We start from the raw sequence: 13,692 nt of genomic DNA on the forward strand, positions 1-13,692 counted from the left end.
AAAGAACTAATACAACTGAAGACAAAAAAAAACAATATAATTAAAAATGGGCAGAAGATATGAACAGACATTTCTTCAAAGAAGACAAACAATTAGCCACCAGACACATGAAAAGATGCTCAACATCAGTAATCATTAGGGAAATGCAAATCAAAACTACAATGAGATATCACCTCACACTTGTCAGAATGGCTAAAATAAACAACACAAGAAACAACAAGTGTTGGCGAGGATGTGGAGAAAAAGGTACCCTCTTACACTGTTGGTGGGAATGCAAACTGGCACATTCACTGTGGAAAAAAGTATGGAGGTTCCTCAAAAAATTAAAAATAGAACTACCCTATGATCCAGTAATCATACTACTGGGTATTTACCCCAAAAATACAAAACACTAATTCAAAAGGATACATGCACCGCTATGTTTATTGTAGTATTATTTACAACAGTCAAACTGTGGAAGCAGCCCAAATGTCCACTGATAGATGAATGGATAAGGAAGAAGTGGTATATCTCACACACACACACACACACACACACACACACACACACACACACACTGGAATATTATTAAGCCATAAAATGAATGAAATCTTGCCATTTGCAACAACAGGTATAGAATTAGCACAATGTTAAGTGAAATAAGTCAGTCAGAGAAAAACAAACACCATTCGATCTCACTCGTATGTGGAATTTAAGAAACAATCAAAGGACAAAAAGAGAGAGAGAGAAAGAGACAAATCAAGAAACAGACTCTTCACTATAGAGAACAAACTGATAGTTACAAGTGGGTACCTGGGTGGGGAGATGGGGATTAAAGAGTACACTTACCATAATGAAAAAAATTAAAGAATAATAGAATAAAACGATAAAAATGAAAGAAAAGCTAGATATAATAATAATTTGCCCAATAATTAGAGGTTGATTTTTAAAAAAATGGTACAACCAGATAATAGAATAGATAAAACTGACAAAAATGAAAACTTGAAGATTATTTATTGACAGTGAAATATATTCAACAGGTATATTGCTAAGAGAAAAACAGGTTATACAGTAATATTATGAATAATCCTATTCTAATTATGTATTCATGCATAGGTGTGTATATTAGGTATGCAGAAAAAATCTGGAAGTATCAACTGACAAAGTTACAGATGTTCTCTGTGGGTGGCACAATTATGGATGACTTTTCTCCTTTTTATTGCTTTGTTTTGAAATTTTTATAACGTGAGCATATGTTGTTTAGGTAAACAGAATTTTAAAATGCTTTAAAATTATATCTAGTTGGACGGAGGAGCTGAGAATTTATCCAATCCGTTTACTAAAGGTAGCTCAATCAGATGCAAAAATGGGTAAATTTAAAAATCCCAAGACTTCAGACATGAGAGAACCATGCTGCATTTGTGGGGGACACATTAAACAGATGTATGACATTTCAGAATTACCATCATTACCCACCTTATAAACAGTGATCATCTATCTTCCCAGAAGAAGTAACAGTAGTTTAATGTTAAAGGATACATTTCCTTCAGGGGAAGATATAATTGACAAAACATTGAGAGACGTGATTTCTATTTATTTGCAAGTCAACATAACACAAGGTGAAAAACATATTGAAAAGGAAAAAAAGAAAAAGAAAAAGTGACTTACTCTTGTTGTGTAAGCAGCTTCTGGATCATCCTCTAGAACACGTGAAAGTCCAAAATCAGAAACCTTACACACCAAATTACTGTTGATCAAAATGTTACGAGCAGCAAGGTCCCGGTGAACATAACCCATATCTGAGAGGTACTTCATGCCAGATGCTATCCCTCGAAGCATCCCCACTAGCTGGATGACTGTAAACTGGGCATCGTGTTTCTGAGAAGTATTTCAAATACACAATTAAGATGTGTTGCTCTTCCTTAAAGATATATCTTGGTTAAAATCTCACATACTGAACTGTAAAAAGACTGACTATATACATTTTAGTTCTAAGCACTCCAGCCTAACAAGATATGTGAATAAATAGATACAAGGCTAAAACAAAACAGCACAGTAGCTACATTACTAAATACTTCATTACAAGGAGTGTCCTAGCATTCTGACTTCAGGTTCAAAACTAGATCTTTCCTGGTCTTTTTGTGACATACAAACCCCTCAGAAATTTTAAATTCAAGAACAACAAAATGAAATGACTCCTGTGGCTATTTTAGTTTTACATATTTATTTGATTGAATGTCCATTCTTCCTTCTGGTTTTTCAGATGTTTTATTAATTGCTTCAAAGAAGGTGGATGTTAAATGTTTAAATTATCACCATAAATAAATAGTTCAGAATTAGTCAAAAATATTTACTGAATATTCGTTTTCTACTCAGTCTTGAGTTATAGGTCATAAAATGGAAAACAATAAAACACAAAGTCAGAGATCTGTATTTAGAAAAGCTTCCAATTTACTTGGATTAAAATACAAATATATGATTTATATGATAAATAGGTAAATAGATACATACAGATGTACATATGTGCATAAATGTATATATAGATAAATAGATATAAAATTCCATGTTTAGTTATATCTACACAATAACAATTTAAAAGAATATCTATTATAATGATTTTAATTACCTGATTTAAAAAATATTTGTTTTTGAAATGTTTGGGAAAATAATTGCTGATAAAATTTGTATTTGCCTCGTGAATATTAAAATAAATACCTTCTCATTATAGAAAATTTAAAAGTTTCTTCCATGATAATGAATTATACTATGCTTCCTATCTATCTATCTATCTATCTATCTATCTATCTATCTATCTATCATCTATCTATATCTATTTTATAGCACTGCAAGCATATTAAAGACAGAGTATATGTCTTTTTTATCCCTTGCAGTGATTGGTGATTGGCAGTGTCTTGTTCTCCATAAAACTTTCACATATCTTTGAACAAATATTTGCTGAAAAAATTAAAAAATATGTATAGATGCATATATATCACCAAATGATATCTCTGAATTGAGAAAACTTTGAAATTATAATACTTGCTTATTTTCTGAGACAAAAGCTCTATGTGAGAGATAGATGGTCTTCTACCTAATAGCACTCTGAGGTTACTTTCAGTGAAGAAAAGAGAATATTTGTCTTACAACAATGTTACTTATGTCTTAATTTATGGGTCTTTTTAAAATTTTTATTTTAACTAATGTGAATCTTGGCAGTATAAAAAGACTGAAGATTGCACAAATTTGTTTTAAAAATATAAACCATTAACTTTGTAAGACTGTTGAATCACAGACCTGTACCTCTGAAACAAATAATACATTATATGTTAAAAAAAAAAAAAAAGAAGATAGCAGGAAGGGAAAAATGAAGGGGGGGAAATCGGAGGAGGAGATGAACCATGAGAGACTATGGACTCTGAGAAAAAAACTGAGGGTTCTAGAGGGGAAGGGGATGGGGGGATGGGTTAGCCTGATGATGGGTATTAAAGAGGGCATGTACTGAACAGAGCACTGGTTGTTATACGCAAACAATGAATCATGAAACACTACATCAAAAACTAATGATGTAATATATGGTGATTAACATAACATAATAAAATAAAAAAAATATAAATCATTAACTTTGGATGCTGCAAGATAAAGATGCAATTTTAGTCTTCCTCTTACTATTTAGTACCCCCCCTCCAAATTTCAGTTTTACTTTAAACTTTGTTATCTAATTGCCTCTAACATTTTTAGCAATTCATTCCATATTTATGCATATATATGTATAGGTAGAGGGATAAGAGATATAGATAGGGATAAGAGATATATTAATATATATAAAATCTTCTACTTACACGTAAGAAACTGTCCAAGGAACCATTCTCCATGTATTCTGTGACAATCATAACTGGTTTACCTGGATATAGGGTAAAGAATAAATTAAACATGATCATCAGCAGAGTTCAACAAATATCATATCATGAATACGTACAATACACTTTGATACAGTGATGAATTAAAAAATGTAAAACTTTCCCTGTCTCCCCAATTTTGCAATGTTTCAAAAAAATTCAATAGAAAATAAAACCAAAAAAAATTGAAGAAGATTCGTTTGCAGAACAAGGGCCTACAACCTATAGTATCCAAATTGGCTTATTTGGAATGGCTTTCTGTGAACATAAAATATGCCCCCTTTCTTCCCTTTAATTGCATCCTAGCTGATCTACAAAATCAGGTATTTCTGCCTTCCAGCCCAAGATAGAGCCAGGATTTCCACAATCATTCATACTTTCTACAGATATTTATAGAGCTATGTACTAGGTGTTCCTTTTTACGCTGGTTAGTCAGAGCAAGTAAATCAAAGTCCCCATCTTCATGATTCTATTTGTGAATTTCATAAAACAAGACTAATAATTATAACTCTTAAAAATCTGTATTCAATTAACACATTAGAAATATAAAATCCATGTTTAAAAGGAAAATAAAATTAAAATAGCTGTTGGCAGTAACTTATAATAACTATTTTAGAAATATGTGGTCTTAAATACCATTAAACCGTTTAATGAGCATTTAACTTTATTTATATAGCACTTACTATGTGCAAGATGCTGGTTTAATTATTCTATATATGATAACTTGTTATTATCACTTCCACTTTACACATGAGAAAACTGAGATATGTAGAAGGTAATTAACTTACTCAATGTCATATAGCTAATAAATAATAAAGCCAAGAGCAGCAAACTGAATGCACTATGCTGTTACTTTTGGAAATTTATACTGAGGGAAACATTTAAAATATGAAAAAGCATTAGATACGAGAGTGTTGAGTATGCTGATATATATATTTACAAATAGAATAAATGTTCAACTATGTAATGATTCAGGCAATTTTTGGGTGTCAATTCCATGGATTATTCTGAATTGAAATGACAACTCTGAGGTCTGTAGCATTTTAGATAATTGTCACAGTTTAATTGTTACATGATAATTACAGATAATTGTTACATGTGAGCAAAGTTGAAAATATAACATTATGATAACAACTTGGAAAATAAGTAATGCAAAATGAACAATTCAAAAAGAAAAAGAAATATGGAAAATGGATATTTTTGATATACAGAAAACACGAGTAAGTTTTTTGCATAATTAGAATTATGTAACATTATATATTTATACGTGTATATTACATACATACATTACACTACTTCATCCTCACATCATGTTGTGCTTTAGTAATGTATTATTCCCATTTTATGATGTCCTCAACCGAAAGCATTGTAGATTTAAGAAACCTGCTGAGGTCACACAATTAGTTAGTTCTCCAGCAGATCCCCAACACAGCTGTCTCTGATTTTAAAACCTACACTATTACTACACTATAATTCTCTTCCTTTATTTCTGCTATACTATTGTTTTAAATATAATTCCATCATGTTACAAACAGAAGGAAAATCACTTGTCTTCCATGTCCAGAGGACCTGAATCCAGTCTTGACTGAGCACTGCTGAAAGACCTCGTTCAAATGGCTTTTTAAAAAACATCGATGCACCCCTCATTGTAGCACACATTTAAGTTTTCCTCATATGTTCCTTCTATATCATGAAGGTTTGTTTGACATTCTGATGATAGAAAATAGCTTTCTGGGGTGCCTGGGTGGCTCAGTCAGTTAAGCATCTGCCTTTGGCTCAGGTCATGATCTCATGGTCCTGGGATCGAGACCCATGTAGGTCTCCCTGCTGAACAGGGAGCCTGCTTCTCCCTCTCCCTCTGCCCCCTGCCCCCCCAGTTTGTGCACACTCTCTCTCTCTCAAACAGATAAATAAAACTAAAAAAAAAAAAGAAAATAGCTTTCTTTGCTTGCTTTTTCCTTTCATAGGTAAAAACTCTTAATTCACACTAGTTACAAATTATATGGCTTGATACTATGAAGGTTATACTTGCTATATTTAGTATTTGTATGTATCCCAAGCTATAGGTCTTATTTATTAAAAGGTAAGAAAAATTATTTAAATTCTATAATTTTCAGATAATTTTTATATATGTAACTATCGATATACCAATCTATTTTCCAATAAGGTACTGATTTAGTTATATATTTTGGGTAACACATCATATATATCTAGTTAATCTGGTAATGTCTAAAAAGTCATTTAGCCAAAAGCTTAAGCCTCTAGAAGTTGCTTCTTCAAAATTCTAATTAAGCTTTGATTTAACAATATTCAGGAAGAAAGGGAAGATTCAACATTTCCCTGAAAACTTCTATCTCTCTTGAACTGATCAATCCAATGCCTAAAAACTGGTCCCAGAGACTGATCTGAAATTAAAAGAAGGGATGAGTGAACAAATGAATGAATGAATGAATGAATGAATGAACGAATGAAATCCTTCATATGCATGTTCTCTATAAATCACTATAATTTTCTATGTTCTTGCCTTAATACCATTCTATGAAGAATAATAGGCTAGCAAAATCCAATGCATCCATTAAGTGTAGTCACATGTATTCTGTCTCACACAGCCAACTCTCAATTACAGTGGCCAGTTACCGAGTTTTTGTACTACCCAGATCTTTGCTTATCACTCGTTTCCTTCTGGCTCCCAGCCTTATGACCATTTAGTTTCTTGTTAGCCTGTCTAGCGGAATGTTTGGCAAGGGAAATAAAAGTAGCTGAAAAATCAAACCAGTCAATTAAGCCAAAGTCCCATGACCATTCAGAAATCAGATCAGGCTACATTTAGCTCTAAAATTTAGGTATTTGTAAACACATCAGTTAAGATGGGCAAGTCTGAAAATATGCTTTACATTAAGTTCAAAGATTCAGCAAACCCAAAAGTACAGACAAAAAATAAACAGAATCACAAATATTCTACCTTGGAAAGCCTTAATTTTTAAGTTTTATTTTTTTAGCGTCTAAGTTTCTATTCTACCTTAGCTTCCTTGTGCTTTTGATTATAATAAATAGGGCTAAAGGAAAAGAAACTCTCTGCAATAGTGGTGAGAACTAGTTCTAACATGTATTAAATGTAGCTGGAAATTATTTATAAAATATCAGTTCATCTGCCCATGGATGCAATGTGTTTCTATCAAGATTGCGTGCTCTCTCATATGTATTTTGATTTAGAAGTGACATTCTCAGCTTTTTCAAGGGCCTATATCATTTGCTGCCCTCAGAAATCCTAAAATACATCTATCTGTACTAAACTCAATAAAATTATTGTTGGATGACTGGCTGAAATGAAACTCCAACAAAAATGAGCAAAACAAAATGCGCAGTGGAATTTTGCTTTTGTTCCTAAGCTGATTCATGAGCATAAATAAAATTATGATCTTTCATAACTAAAGGGTTAAGGGAAGCGACTCAGTCTGTTACAATCACTTCATTTCCCCAACTATCCCCAGTGGTTCAGATATATTATTAATCTTTGAACCACTGTTTGATGACACAAGGATTGTGATTCAGAATATATAAGAATTCCAGGTTCAATATTATGTATTTCACCACAGCCTTCCTAATCACATTTTCTATAAGAAGAAGGGCAGGAAAATGTAATAAATATATAGCCATACATAGAGATTTTTCTTGCAGTTATCAAATAAATGTTGGCTTTAGATTGAAATATTTTCATTCAAACATAAAAAGTATTTATTAATGATTAAAATATTAAAAATTATTGGGGTGCCTGGCTCGCTTAGTCAGTAGAGCATGCAAATCTCGATCTTGGGGTTGTAAGTTTGAGCCCCACATTGGATATAGAGATTACTTTAAAAAAAAATAAAAAAAAATATCTAGGGGCACCTGGGTGGCTCAGTTGGTTACCCGACTGACTCAATTTCTGCTCAGGTCATGATCTCAGAGTCCTGGGATCAAGCCCCATGTAGGTCTCCAGACTCAGAGTGGAGTCTGCTTAAGATTCTCACCCTCTCCTTCAGCCCCTCCCCCCCACTGGTGCCTGTGCTCTCTCTCTCTCAAATAAATCAATAAATCTTTAAAAAAATTATTGAAATTTAATTCATTTTCAAAAGAAATGCTATTAATTCCTATTACCAGTAATTGTATCTCACACGCTCTATGTCTCATTTCCAAAGGATTAAAACACACTCTAATACATGAGTGTGGTTTATAAAATCAAAATCTTTGACTTTAGCAGCCAGCATTCATTATTAATATCATGTAATCAGAATCAGGGTAGAAGCAAAAAAGCATACACAGCAGGAAGAAAATTGAAAAAAGATAATTGACAAATATGCTTCATGATTCACAGAAAGAAATGCTAGAATCATCTTTGATTGGAAAGAAAATGTTTTGGTTTTAGATTTTCATGTACTATACCTAACTGATAGGAATATTCTGATGAGCTAAGTTAGAGTATTTTTCTGTGGTTTACGATTAAATCATATAAAAATACAGGACAATCTTTTCCAAATTCCATTTTAATCAAGACTTTATTTTAAGAATGACCCCTATTAGGATGCTTGGGCAACTCACTTGGTTAAGCATCGGACACTTCATTTCTGCTCGAGTCATGATCTCAGGGCCGTGAGATAGAACCATGCAGGGCTCCCTGCTCAGTGTGGAGTCTGCTTGTCCCTCTCCCTGCTCCTCTGCCCCTCTGCCAGCTCTCTCTCAAATAAATAACCACCAGAGACTGGGGACTCTGAGAAACAAACTGAGGGTTCTAGAGGGGAGGGGGGTGGGGGGATGGGCAAGCCTGGTGATGGGTATTAAAGAGGGCACGTTCTGCATGGAGCACTGGGTGTTACATGCAAACAATGAATCATGGAACACCACATCAAAAACTAATGATGTAAAGTATGGTGATTAACGTAACATAGTAAAATAAAATTAAGAATCTTCGGCATCAGTAAATTCCATTAGCAGATAGAATTTTTTTTTGGAAACAATCTAATTCTTTTGGACAATTGCTTATATAATGTGTCTTTATTTGTATGTACTTCCTTTTATTTGATTAGATAAATTTTTCAAGAAGGTAAAAAAAAAACTAATGATGTAATGTATGGTGACTAACATAACATAATAAAATAAAATAAAAAAAAATCTTTTAAAAAAAATGACCCCTATTACACCCACTGGTCTATGAATTAATGAGGGCAGGGGCCAACTCCATGTTGTATGTAGTTCTAAAACCAGCACCTAGCAGAGTGCCAGTTAAAATTGATCATGTGTCTATCATTTCAGGGTGCCTAAGGATAATCTCTCTCTTCAAAAGAAACACATTATCCAAGTCTTCCTTACCAACCATACTCTATCAATCTTAATACACTGAATGCTTTACATTCAGCTGACTTTACATTTTTTAAATTTATTTGTGCTTAATTTGAAACAAAATCTAATCCTTTTAAAAACAGGAACAGATGAAAAATACAGCATAGGCTTTACAGTCAATAATATACCATCCACTTAAAATTAATATATCATTGTATATCAACTATATTTTAAAAAGAAGTCAGGAATGGTATTTCTACTCTCCCTGATTCTATTCAAAGCTGATTTGTAGAATAAGTGCAATAACAATTAATAAATACAGTAATCTGAATGTGCTCAGTTTGATTTTACAAAGACAGCTTAGATTTTTTTTTCCCTTTTCAAGTTTTTTACCTTTTATTTATTTTCTTGTCTAACTGCAAAAATTAAGACCTTATGTATAATAATAAATTGAGTTGATGGTAGCAGGATTCTCATTTCTACTTTAAGATAAATGCTTTTCATGTTTTACTACTGAATATGATGTTGTAGGGTTTTGTTTTGTTTTGTTGTTTTAACATACATTTATCAGACATACATATTTTCTATGTAGGATGTGCTAAGAAAAAATTTTAAAGTAAAATGTTTATTTTCTTTATCGAGATTGACTTTTTCTTTTCTATCTATCAATGTTGTGAATTTTTAGAATGATTAAATAGTAACTTTGCATTCTTGGAATAAATTAACTTGAGCATTATATAGTATCATTTTTGATAAAATTATTAGCTATGGCTTTATAATTATTCCAGTGTTACTGAATTTTTGTTCATGCACTACAGTTTTTCTCCCCTCTGAAAATATTCTTGTATGACTTGGTATCAAGATATCCTCAGCCTCACGAGTTAGGGATGTTTCTTTTTCTCACTTCCTGCAAGAATTTGTGTATGATTAGAATTATACAGACAGTTATTAAGCAAGTATATAATTATAGTTTTTCTTTTAGGAGAGTTATTGTATATTATTTTTTATTTTTTTTTAATATTTTATTTATTTATTTGACAGAGAGAGACACAGCGAGAGAGGGAACACAAGCAGGGGGAGTGGGAGAGGGAGAAGCAGGCTTCCCGCAGAGCAGGGAGCCCGATGTAAGGCTCGATGTGGGGCTCGATCTCAGGACCTTGGGATCATGACCTGAGCCGAAGGCAGATGCTTAATGACTGAGCCACCCAGGTATCCCGAGTTATTGTATATTTAAACTAGCACTCTTTAAAATTGGTCTTGGGGCACATGTAAGTCATGCTCTAACAAATGTTGTTAAGTTGCATTTAACCTTTCAAAAATATCATAAACCCATCCTACCTAAATGGGGAAAATACACATTTTTTTTTTGTAATTCAAATGTGGCCAATTCAACCAAGAAATATAAATGCACAATGTTGAAGAAATAAGGAAAATTCTTAAATGTGTAAAAATAGCATTCTCTATCTTATTTTTTTCTCCAATATATTTGAAAGACTTCCCTAATTTCATTGTTGTAAACACTTGGATAGAGATGTTCTCAATTCCTTTCTCAAATTAGGCATGAATGCATGAGAACTTGTGTCATCAGAGTTTATTCTAACAAACTATTTCTATAAATTATTAATAAAATACATATAACATACATATTGTCTATTTTGAATATTACAGGGAATTAGAAGTGCAGAAGAAAACTTTCAGAGAGAAGCAAACAGGACATAGCAAGAATTTGGCATAGTCACCACAGAATGACATTTTATTTCAGCAATATTTTTTATCATATGTGCAGGAGATAGAAAGGTGCGAATAAATGACAAAGCCTTTGCTGTAAAGTGGATGCTCACACCATTATAGAAATATTTTAATCATGAGAAATTATCCTAATGTTCTGCTCACTATATTCCTTAATGATGCAAAGTTACAATTACACTACATTATTATTTTTTTTAGTTTTCAGAAAATAATTCCTCCCCAAATACCAACAAAACCACATCAGTCTTATATAATTCCTTCTATTTCACTAGGTAAAAAGTGGTCAATGGGGGTCTTCTTGGAGTATGAACATCATTTGACTAATGGTGTGATGGCAGAAATATCAAACATTTGCTAAAAACAAGTTCCATCTTTTTGAACTTCAACTAAAATTGGTAACACATGTTAGTACCAAGTTCTGAGCAGAGACTATGCCCCCAGCTTTCTGCTACTTTGAAGATCAGAGACTCTCTCACCTTCTCTTGTTTAAGACCATCAAGCTCAAAACGTATCATTAAAATTGTTTATGGTTCAATTCAAATAAATGGAAATATAATGATTGAATAGAGGGCTTTCTCTAAATGACTTGAAAATGATATCTTATAACAGACGTAGTGTTTCAAGCATATAATTAATAGCAATATTAAAAAGAATTATTAATGGGCAAAAAAAAAAAAAAGAATTGCTTTCAAGAATTTTTTTTTCTATACAGCCAAGATTAACTAATAAATTCTCAAACTTACCAGAAGTGGTAATTTAGATTTTCATAACTTAACAATGTATTCCTATATAATCTTATTTGATCTTTAAAGTATTTAGAAATAGTGAAGTAGAACTGTTATTCTGAATTACAAGTGAAGAAACTGAGTCTCTGTGAGTGGTTTGATTTGCCAGAGGTCTCACAACCAGTTGAGTTGAGTAAAAACTTGAACTCTGGCCCTCTAATTCTTAATCCGGATACTGATATAATTGGTTTTCTTCTTTAAACACAATTTTGTTCATTAAATTATAAGCTATGCATCACTCTTGGGTGTTGCTGTGTGTGTTTCTGAACTTTGCAATTAGATTGTTTTAGCAGTCATATATTCTCAGGAAACAAAGAAAATAATAGGAGTGGATGCATAACTTCTGGTGACAAAATTGCCTTATTTATATGTTCAGTGCAACATATTAACTTCATTTTAAGGCATTTCTATTTCCTCTCAGATGTTATAGGGTACCAGACTTAGAGCTTTTAAATATGCCACTAAAAGAGTTCAAAATCTAATCTAGGTCTGCTACTCTATTATGTTCGCACTATATGAGATGACTGGGATCTATATAGTCAGATTTGGCAGCCTTTTACATGCTTATTTGACCAGGGAGATTTATCAAATTTAGAACTTTCACTCTAAGAATAAGGCAATTGTAATCCACATTAGAATGTTACAAAAATCAGACTTGAATAAGGAATTTAATGTATAATACCTATGATTTTTAAAGCATTTTTTTTCCTTAATGCATTCTTTTTCTGCAGTTTGGTCTTGGGTATTGCTTTATGGATTTCTTTTCCAGCTGACCATAATTCATATTTGATTATTTCATTTTAATATTTAAAGAAAACCTGCCATAATAATTATGGTTTAATGTTGCTCATCATTCAGTGAATGAATTTATAGGTAACAGCTAGCACAAAAAACAGGTTATTTTCAATAATTTATTAACACTGGAAACGAAAAAATCAATTTTCTTTTTTTTACATTTTTTATTTTGTTATGTTAATCACCATACATTACATCATTAGTTTTTGATGTAGTGTTCTATGATTCATAAGAGCCTATCAATAAACAAAATTAAATTTAAATCTAATATTTATCTTGATAGTCACTTTCGTCATTTTTTATTAGGTGTAGGTGTTGGAGAAGTTAGGTGATAATTCTGCCCATGCTAAAATATAATGATGTTTTCCATCACTCCCTGACTGATGCACGCAGTTACACAATTGCACTTCCTTGAAGCATGCATTCAATTTAATGAACCAACACCAAAGAAAGACCTATAGGTAGAAGATATTGCTCTTTTGTCCATTCAATCAATCAATTTTTTTAATTCCTTAACATTGGTAAATTAAGAACCTAGTATGATCCAGTTTCTATTTTCATCACTGCTTAAAAATAACATGGATTCTTCCCTTTATGAGAGTTCACATTTTGTTTTAGGTATTAAGGGTTATTAATTCTTTCCAGAAAATTTTTGAAGCTTGAGGGATTCCTTGCTATGATCAAATTATTAGGGAAATCTTTTTTTAAAAAAATCAAGATATAAAAGAATAAGTAGAATACAAAATGAAAATTAGAAACTCATTTTTGTCCATTGTTGGGGACAAGAGGTGAAACCAACAGACCAAATTTCCAATGCTATCTCCAGAACTTTCTAGTTAGACAGGCTGCTTGCTCTTTATAGTTATCTTCTGTTCAAATGCAAATGGAATTATTGTATCTAATTCACAGGGTAGTGGTAATAATGAAATGACATCCATAGTACAACGTCTGGCACACAATAGTCAACTCATAAAGAAAACCTTGTAAAAAAAAAACTTACGAAAATTGAGTTAAAAGAAAAATGGCTATACAAGCACAAATAAGTTTCCTCCCCAAGGGGGGGCTCAAGAACTGAAGGACAACCACTTGGTGAGGACGATATAAAGGAGAATAAATGGCTAATTGATTATTAAAACACCAGTGAGACATAAAATTAAGAATTATGGCATTAA

At 32.1% G+C, this 13,692-nt stretch overlaps 1 protein-coding gene across 1 annotated transcript in view; it reads right to left on the bottom strand.

The window, feature by feature from the left end:
- The window catches only part of EPHA3 (EPH receptor A3), a 339,267-nt gene that overhangs the window by 44,325 nt on the left and 281,250 nt on the right, over positions 1-13,692 (bottom strand). The window contains exons 11-12 of the mRNA XM_081817250.1: positions 3,819-3,880; positions 1,648-1,857 (exon numbers count right to left, since the gene is read on the bottom strand). Of these exons, the coding sequence (XP_081673376.1) occupies positions 1,648-1,857; positions 3,819-3,880 (272 nt within the window). The remainder of the gene's footprint in view (positions 1-1,647; positions 1,858-3,818; positions 3,881-13,692) is intronic.

This window comes from Leptonychotes weddellii, chromosome 1, assembly GCF_054177405.1.
Source record: "Leptonychotes weddellii isolate Sample4059 chromosome 1, ASM5417740v2, whole genome shotgun sequence".
Taxonomy (NCBI): domain Eukaryota; kingdom Metazoa; phylum Chordata; class Mammalia; order Carnivora; family Phocidae; genus Leptonychotes; species Leptonychotes weddellii.